Source organism: Theobroma cacao, chromosome 1 (genome assembly GCF_053813885.1).
Source record: "Theobroma cacao isolate CCN51 chromosome 1, ASM5381388v1, whole genome shotgun sequence".
NCBI classification, from domain to species: domain Eukaryota; kingdom Viridiplantae; phylum Streptophyta; class Magnoliopsida; order Malvales; family Malvaceae; genus Theobroma; species Theobroma cacao.
Window position 1 is genome coordinate 9,544,331 of NC_142639.1, and position 10,286 is coordinate 9,554,616.

At 34.4% G+C, this 10,286-nt stretch overlaps 1 protein-coding gene across 1 annotated transcript; it reads right to left on the reverse strand.

Moving 5' to 3' along the window:
* Nucleotides 1-7,988: 7,988 nt before the first annotated feature.
* Nucleotides 7,989-9,552, reverse strand: RLP29 (receptor like protein 29). The gene is given in 1 exon segment (XM_018114979.2): nucleotides 7,989-9,552. A coding segment is annotated over 1 exon segment (1,404 nt). The 5' UTR covers nucleotides 9,416-9,552; the 3' UTR covers nucleotides 7,989-8,011.
* Nucleotides 9,553-10,286: the final 734 nt, after the last annotated feature.

Below are 10,286 nucleotides of genomic sequence, written 5' to 3' on the forward strand. Positions count from 1 at the left end.
TATATTCTTTATAGGTTTTTATAATTTGGAAGTATTGTAAAATTTTTAATTATCAATTATACAAAATATATTTTACATTTTAACTAAACAATCATAAAAAAGTATTGCTTTCATTAGACCTGATAATTCGTGTTAACGTGTCAGACACGATTAGATACGAAATGTGTTAAGGCTAAATACGAACACGACACGTTTAATATTCATGTTTCAAATTTAAAACACATACACATACACGCACACGTTTAATACACGTGTAACATGACACGACACGATTAACACGTTTATTAAACGTGTCAATATATGACATGACATAATTAATAACACGTTTTACACGATTAAATAAAAATATTTACAATTAAATATAATTTTATTATTTAAATTTAAAATATATAATTATAAAAATAATTATAATAAAACAAAAATAATAATAACATCAAATAATCACCAAAAGTTAAAAATTAGGATTGAGCATGTATAATTACATTATACCCTTTATAAAATTAAAAAAACTTATTAAAATAATTATTTAAAATTATTTATATAAGGTTAAAATAGTTTTTAACTATTAATTTTTAATAGATTAATAAATGAGTCACGTATACACGATTAAACACGATAATACGATTACGTAAACGTGTTTAAACGTGTTTTAAAGGTGTTTGTCGTGTCTGACACGTTAAGATACGAAAATTTTCGTGTCTTAATGTGTCAGACACGATTAGATACGAAACACGTTAAAACTAAACCCAAAACCTATTTAATCCGTATCTTCTCGTGTCGTGTTAACGTATTGTATTCAAAATTACTAAGTCTAGCTTTCATTTATGATACATTAGTGGAAGTTAGAATTCTTTATAAAATTGCGAATTTATTGACTCGGAGTTGGCAGTGCAACAGTACAAAGCTTTTATGGAATGGCTCCCATTCGACACCCTTTAACCCATCAAGAGGGGTTAAACAAGGAGATTCTTTGTCTCCTTATTTGTTTGTACTTTGCATTGAGAGATTTACTCATAGGATTAATGCAGTAGTTGCAAACAGTATATGGAAATCGATGAAGTTAAGTCCTAGGTGTCCACTTTTGACACACTTATTTTTTGCCAATGATTTTATACTTTCTGCAAAGGCTTCAATTGAACATATGGAGGTGATAAAAGAAGTCCTTGATGATTACTGCGCATGCTCTGGACAGAAGGTGAGTGTGGAAAAGTCTTTGTTTTACTGTTCAAAGAATGTGAGTAAGGGTAGCATCAATAATCTAGTGAGCTTTTCTAGCTTTCATTATTTTGATGATCTTGGTAAATATCTTGGGGTTTTGTTATTGAATAGTCGTAAGGGAATATGTTCATTTAATTATTTGGTTGATAAAATTAATTATAAGCTCAGTTCTTGGAAAACATCAATGCTTTCTTTCACAGGTCGTCTCACATTGCTTAAATCTGTATTGATGACTAGTATTCCCAACTATGTAATGCAAACAACCTTGATTCCCCTCACTATTTGCCAGAAACTTGAGAGATTATGTAGAAATTTTCTATGGGGAAGTGATGAAAACCATAGAAAAGTTCATCTCAGTCATTGGGATAAATTGTGCCGACCCAAAGATGAAAGTGCTATGAGAATAAGGCAATTGAAGCTTATTAATGAGGGCTTTCTTTTGAAGTTATTGTGGCAACTTATGAATAGACAAAATGCACTTTGGGTTAAACCCTAAATGGTAAACACAATGTTAACATTCTTCGAAGACCAGAGAGCATTAAAGAACAAGAGTTTTTAATTTATGGGCTATGTTAAGCTGATTGTGGCCAACTTTTACTTCCACTATCAGATGAATAATTGGAGACGATATGTTGGTGAATTTCTAGAAGGATATATGGCTAGGTGATAAAACTTCGGCATATGTTACAAATAGAGTCAGAGGCAGAAGGAGGGGGACTAATAGGTGTCATTGCCCTTCTTAAAATTTTAAAATTTAATAATTTTTTATTTTTTTAATTTAATAGTTTTACTCCCTATTTTTTAAAAGAATATATAATTTCACCTATACAAACATTGAATTTCTTATTTTCATCCCCTCAAACATAAAATTTTAACTCAACCACTGTCTAGAGTGGCGAACCCAACATTAGATATGGATTCGATGCAAGACTTCATGAACTTAAATGGTCATTGGGACCATGATAAATTACTTAATTGTCTTCTTTATGAAGTTGTGAAGCAGGTGCTACAACCTATGCTTCCCATGTTATCTATCTTGCAAAACGAACTGTACTAGGGCTTATCTTCTTTGGGTCAGTATACTATTGCAACTGTATATAATTATTTAAGGAACATATCGTCCTCGACAGCTGTTGAGCTGAGTGGAATATGGCAAGCTGCATGGAAGTGGCAGGAGCCACAAAGGGTGAGAACATTTCTAGTTCAATGTTTGCATGGGAGAATTCTTACTAATAGAGAAAGGCAACGTAGACGGCTCACATCAGATTCAGTTTGTTTACACTGTAAAATGGAAGATGAGACTGTCATACATGTGCTTAGAGATTGCATGGTGGCGACTTCTTTATGGGTAAGACTTGTCCCTCAACAAGAACGATACAAGTTCTTTTCACTGTCACTACGGGAATAGTTGGGAAGCAATCTCCAAAATCATAAGTTGGTATTTTATGCTACTTCATGGTTTGTTTTATTTGGTCTTGTTTGTTGGTATTTGTGGAAGTGGTGCAATAGCTTTACGTTTGATGCTACTTCTATACCAACAGAGAATCGCTTGAGTTTGGTTAGAAGCATGTCAATTGCTACAAAAATAGCATTCACAGACTTTGATGGTGTAACAGTCCAAAGGTGAAGAAAAGAAAAAGTATTAATTTGATGGAGAGCGCCACTGGTTGGATGGATAAGTATAAATTCTGATGGAGTGTATAAGAAATCAATAGGCAAAGCTACTACAGGGGGTGATTCGTAATTCTGAGGATTATTAGCAAGTTGGCTTTGTGGCAAAATTGGGCATGTGTTCAACGGATAAAGCTGAGTTGTGGGGGGGTGCTTTACAGACTTAGACTAACTTTGGTTCGGGGTTCACGAAGGTGATGGTTCAAGTTGATAAAAAGATGGTAGTATAGTCAATTTTGGTGGATAAGTTACTCTTGTGTACAAATATGGATTTAATACGTGCAATCAAGGATATTTTATAGAAACAGTGGGACATCTAGTACATGTCTATCGCAAAGTATGGCTAACTTTGGTTTTAATTCATATGATGATTATGTTATGTGTGAAAGTCCATCAATTGGAGTTAGGAGATTGTTAATGTATGACATGTTGGGAGTTTATCTTCCAAGACTGATTCAAGTATAATAATAAAAGTACTTCCTTTTAAAAAAAAATAAAATCAAATAATAACTTTATCATAATCACAAAACTATTAAAATACCAATACAACTATTAATCATTTGAATATTTTTAAGTTTTTTTTTGTAAGAAAATAGTTTCACCTATTTGTTTCTTTGACTATTTTATGCTTTTGTTTTTTTTTTCTTTGACCGTACTTTGGATTGGTAAAACAACAGGTGAGATAGAAGATAGCCTTTTAATTTATCAATATCTTTCACCTTTTGTTGTTTCGTAATTTTTTAAAATTTTGGTGGATCTCGTATCAATAAAGTAATTAATTATAAAAATTTATTTCTTTTAATATATATTATACCTTATTATTTTGAACAATAGGTTGTTTTTTATTATAATTATACCTTTATTATTTTCAATATTTATAATAATATGATTTATATTTTATTTTTATATCAATTTCAATGCAGGGAAAATATATAAAAGCTTAAAATTTAAATTACTTTTATAATATAAGAAAAGGAACATTAAATCTTGAGCTAAACTATGGGGAGTTTATAAAAGGTTATGTCTTGCATGGGACATGGGTTAGCAAAAGATTAATTTACAAGTTGATAGCCTGTTTGTTGGACGAGCCATTACCTCAACTTGAACTTACTCATGTTCTAATTTAGATTTAATTAATACAATTCAGAGCTTACTTGAGCGGCAATAAAAAGTTCTTATACGCCATGTTTATCGAGAAGGGAATGGATTAGTTCACTTCATAGCTAAAATGGGGTTGTTTTTTCCTTTTATCATAATTTACCAGCTGGAATTAGAATGTAATATTTTTTATTCCCAAAAAAAAATTCCGGGTCGGTGAAAAAAGAGCCAATGGGGGGACCATGAGGCCATGGCCTCCTTGGCTTTTCCAGAATCCTGAATTTACCCATACTGCTTTCAGAATTTTTTATTACTAATCTTTACTTGGATTTCTTAACATTTCAGCTTTATCCCGAAAAGCTTTTACATATTTCCTTTCTATCTTTACCTGACCCCCTTAATTTATTTTTTATAAGTTTTTACACATAACAATTTGAATAAAAAAAACTGAAACTAAAAATTTTATTTTAAAATAATATAAACAAAGAATTCGTAATCTCTCTAAGCTTTAAACAACACTGGCTCCCTTATCATGCAATCGTAGCTCTGTCCCGGTCAATGGGGGCAATTGCCCCCATTACCTCCACCCTGGATCTGTCCTTCCTTACAAAAGGTGGATGACTACTAATTGTTGTTTCTTTGTGGCATTTGTTTTCAGTCGTCACAAATTTATGTTTGTTGATAATATAAAAATAAATCAACAGATATTTCAAAGTTTTAATATTTTTACATTAAAAAATAGAAAAAAAAAAAAAAACAAAGGGAAACCCAGTCATGCCGTAGCATCATTCTTTAACTTTCCTCAAACAGGAGAAAAACAGTGAAAAGCAGAGAAAGTTGAAAAGCAGTGAAGCATTGAAGTAATGAAGTAGTGTTTTGTACTTGAAAATAGACCTGTATCCCACGTGAGGGCCTGGAACTTTTTTCTCACCTTTGGCTAAGAGAGAAAGTGATGGATTTGGTTTGCTCTCCTCCCCCAATCCCCCAACTCAAGTTCTTTTCTCATCATTATATGCCTATTCCCTTCCTCTCAAATTCTCCCACATCCCACATTCACAATTTTTTAATGATAAAAAGAAAAAATTAATATAAAATATAAATATTAAAGACAAGAAAGCGAATATAATTTTGAAATAATCTAAAAGAGACAAATGTAAATATTCAATTTTAGAGATGGAAGAGTATGGTATAACTACTTTTTATTTCCCTCAGATTCCTTGCTCTTGAGTACTTACTGCTATGGACCCCCCAAAGTGTTAATAAGGTAGCTCAGTTTGTAAGAAAAAGAGTTGAATCTGTTGCTGGGTGCAATTCCTTTATACAGATAATAAAAAGGTTGATGAGTTTCCAAAACAAGCATTTGTGACAACATGTGGAGACACAGTTTGATGACTTTTTTCGAGGATCAAGCACGAAAATGGAAGTTGGGTGTGACAATTGAGTGGGGGGTGGGGGTGGAGGGATTGCATTTATTTCTGTTTTTTCTCCCCTGGGAGGTTCAGATTTTGGGGCTGGCTTGCTTTGCTTGTTCTCTTGTGCAAAAAGGGCAGTCAGTTTTATCCCTCTCAGAGTTGCCCACATTGTCTTAAACTCATGAACTGAACTAGTAAAGAGATACTTAACCCCCAGAAAATAAAGTTAGTAAAGGTCATGTTAATTATGAAGACAAAAAAGTTACAACTAAACCTGCAGTGGCATCATTCATTTGAAGGGGAAAATGATGGTAAAAAACTGCAGTTTGGGACGACTTGGCAACAATAAGCAACACTTTAGCCATGTTTTAAGATTTTTCAAATCCAATACATCAAACACTGCATGAAGTTAATACATGGAGTAAACCCAACAAAAGGAAGATTTCAAAATTTGGTAGGGTAATGGGTAAGACTAAGAAGGTAAATCTAAAGCTGCAATACGCAGTTCAATGTGTACTAAAAAATACTGTTAATTACTCTTAAGTAATTTCACTGTAAGTAGCAGCTTGGGATACAGCTTTCTCCAAAAAAATTTTCACCCCCAAAACTGTCCTCGAGAGAGAGTCAGTCCCTCTGTTGGTCTTGTTTCATCAGGACTGCATACTTTTGTCCTAACAAACCCCACTTCCTTTTGCTTCCTTTTCAAATTTTGTTTTTGAGTTTGCTTTTCATTAGCACTTCGTCCTTTCCTTTCAAACTTGCAAAGTTTCATATGCATATGCTATCATTTCAAAATTTGTCCTTTTAAACAGTGATCAATGACTCTCTAACAGTACCTACTTCATTGATCCTGCTACAGCAAATGGTAGCCCCACTGGCATGGCCCAAACTGGGACTCGTAACCACGAGTATCAAACATAAGAAATCTATTGTTTTGTCTATAACTTAATTTTCGAGTACCACTAATCTAGGAAACACACATTTATTATCTTTAGATTACCAAGCCTATCATTTTTCTTCGTGGCATTTAATGTATCTTTATCCTGAGTCATCCGGACTTGCGACTGTTCACCATTTTTTCCCTTCACTGCAGCAAAAGTCTTTGTGGTCCACAACAGCAAAACTGGAATCAATGCTTTGAGCGAATGTAATTGTCCAAGGCCTTTGATTGAGCCAACAAGAGTCCTGTAAGGAGTGATAAGGAGAATGCACGATGCAAGAATAGGACAGCAGGCTATGTCCCTAAAAATAAGTGTCACATCAGGGTTTCCTTTGCATGCTCATGTGTTTTATTGGCCCCCGCATGCCCGTTACTTATTTGCCAAATAAGAGGGTCATGGTGTCTTTCCCTAGAATGTGATGCATTCTTGGAATTTTCCTCCCCATGTAAGCCCCATGAATCTATGGTTTTCATTATAATTTCCTTTATTTTCTGCGAGTTTAGGATTAATGCAAGTCACTTTGGCTCTTTTGGCAGGACATTATAGGTTTATATAGGTTCATTTTGATGTGCTATTTTGTAAAGACATATTGCTGGTGCATGTAAATGCATTATTTTGGGATGCATGTACTTATATGTAACGAGAAGCCTATCAAAGTTCGAATGTATTTATTCAGCCAGGAGAAGTCAAATCAATTATATATTCATGTTGGTTGTCTTGTTGGACAAGTATGTATTAATTCAACCAAATAGTAATGTTTTTTTCCTCTTCATTAAAGATAATAACTAATAAAAAATGTTTGGCTAACCACAATCTTTACTTGAATTTTCATAAATTCATTTTTAGGTAAATAACAAAAAAAAATTATCTTATAATTCAAGGCGGAATAAATTTTGTTTCTTAAGATTTAAAATTTTGACTAACTACTTTATGTTTTTTTTATTAAAATTCTTATGATACGGTTAAAAAAAATGGAAAAACTTAAAAAATCTTGAAAGTAAATTTAATGCTGTTAAGTAAGTTAAAAAAACTACAAAAATAAACATCGTGTATCAAATTTTAAAACTTCAGGAAGCAAATTTATTCTGTCTCAAACCGTTAGAATTTATTAATATTTTTTTTTGTAATTTATCCTTTTCTTTTTCCTCCTTTTTTGTCTGCTAATTAGAAAAGAGTGGAACAAAGATTTAAGTTGTGGAACCAATATCAATGTCACAACAGTGGAAAGGAAGATGAGAAAGACATGAAAGGAAGAAAGTGGACAGGCAATTACACTGAACTAGGTTAGAATCATTCAAGAGTTGGTCCTACGGCGACAGCATGCACATGTTCCATGTCAAAATTCTAAAGTTTGCTTAAGGCCAAACCTGCAATAAGTGATGAATCTTTTGGTAATATAATGGGGACAAACTGATATTCTGGTTAGTGTAGATATGTAGATGGTTCTGCTAAATCTTAGGAAAGCAGAAAACGTAAAAATCCAAGCAAAAGTTAGCAGAACCAAATCCACATATTTAGCCATTAAAATCCAAATGCACATCAATTAATTAACTAGTTATTAAATATTCCATTAGACTATAACTAATTTTTACAAGGACTAGCTTAGAAAAATAATAGTAAAACTGATTAAAAGAGCAAGATTAAGAAGTGAAGTAATTTTTAGCAGTGAAATCATAGAAGAAATTATATTTGATGCACACTGAAAACACCCAAAACACCAAATAGAAAGAATGAATAGGAGAGTCCAGGTGCAGCTTGAGACTTCTTCACTGGCTTGCTCAAGGAAAGATTCTTGCTGCAAATACCAACTCCAATTTTCACGCTATCTGCTTCAGCTGAACTCAAACAGAGACCTGGATTCCCATGGAGATCCAAATTCCTCCCCAACCTCTCCAAGAAATTGGCATTGAATGGAACAACGCCATCAAGCAAATTTTTGCTGAGATTCAAGTGATATATGTGAGAAAAACTGCCAAAACTCATTGGAATTTCACCTGTTAATCTGTTGTTTTGAAGAGACAGAGTGCTTAAATTCATAAGCATTGACAAGCTTGGTGGTATACTGCCTGAATAACCTGAATTGGCAAGCCTGAGCTCTTGTAGTTTCACTAACATGCCGAGCTCCACAGGCAAAGTTATGAACATTGGATTATCATCCATAATGAAGTATTGCAAGCTTTGTAACATGAACAATCCTTTGGGAAAATTTCCTCCAAGTCTGTTGTTACTCAAAGCCAAGAAAACCAAAAACTTGAGCTTTTCAATGCTATCAGGAATGCTACCTACTAGTGAATTTGAGCTCAAATCAAGCTTTTGAAGCATAGCAAGTTGGCCAATCATGTCAGGGATTGAGCCTGTAAGAGAATTATAGCTAAGATCAAGGCCTACAAGGTTGATCAGATTACCCACTTGGGTTGGGATGCTACCTTTGAGCATGTTATAGCTCAAATCAATGTGCACTAAAGAGGTCAAGCTGAATATTTCAACAGGGATTGGTCCAGTGAAATGATTTTGTGACAATGTCAGTATTTGTAGGGCCTTCAACGAAGATATTTGGGGTTGAATGGGACCGAAAAGTGCCGGATTTGAACGGAGACTTAGTTGTTGAAGTGAAGAATTTGAGAGATTGTTTGGTGGAAAAGAGAGAGAAGTTTTGGTGTGAGTGAAACAATTGAAGAAGAACACTGATTGTAGGTAAGGAAGAGTAAAGATTTGACTAGGAAATGTGGCAGTTCTCTTGCAAGTTGGGTTTGGGGAGGAGCCAAAATCAAGCCTGGAGACATGGAGGAAGTTATCTGAGCCGGGCTTGCACTCAATTCCAGGCCAAGATGAGCCAGGTTTACAAGGGTTTGGATAGGAGACTCTCCAGGTTTGATCAGAGGACATGGATTCCATTATCTTGAAAAGGATCTCAGCCTCAGAGGGAACCATGGTGGTTGGCTGGAGATCCGCGTTTGGTGGCTGTGATTGCTTCTTTGCATGGATGGAAACGGTGGAGACAAAAGGAATAGAGAAGAGAGCAAGGAGTAGAACACGGAAGAGCAGAGGGAGAGAGATGGGGAAAGTACACCACATTGCGGTGAGGCTGTGGAGGATGTCCGGTCAGGTTGTAGCAGCTAGCTATTTAGGTGGTAGTATTATTACTTTTTTGACTCAATTTAGGTGGAACTTGTTGGAAGTGAACCCAACTAGTGAATATCTGATGCCTTCGGTGACTCAGCCATGAGAGGGAGGAGACAAAAAAAGAGAGTTGGGAAGAAGTGATTGAAGCGATGTGTGGGGTAGTGGTGATTTTAAATAGGTGATGCTTTAGCTTCATGACATCTGAGTGACAATTTGAAGCCAAGGTAGGGTCACTAAACATTCAAAGTGAGTTGATTTCTGTGTAACTTGAGAGAGAGAAGAATTCCTTTTCCTTTTTCCTCTAAAAAAGTTGGAAGGATACGAGGGCTGATGTTCCCTTTTATCAGACAGAGATGAATAATTAATCATGAACAAATCTAAAGACATAACCCTCCCCGATGAACGAACTATAAAATCTAGTAAAATTAAGATGCAGGGTTGATATTGCTTCAACTTATAACATCCTCCATCTTTACCACGAGGGGATCTTGAACGTAAGTTTTATTCATCATCTGCTTTGATGGTATCTTAAATTCTTAACCAAGGAGGTTAATTCCCAACGACTATTTTCTAACTTGAATTCTTAAAGGGGATACATTTAATTTATGTAAATCAGGGCACCAGGGCGATAAATAATTATACTTCTTTGTCTCTTGCTACCTCAAATTCAGAACAATTTCATTGTCTCCAACAAAAACCCTTAAAAACCTTGCAATAACTCATCAGGCAAGGCAGCCTGTGTAAAATCAAAATTTGAATGAAACAGCTCAGCTAAAAGTGGGCCAAACTTGGGGGCCTGATGTATTATTTGCTTGCCCTAGTA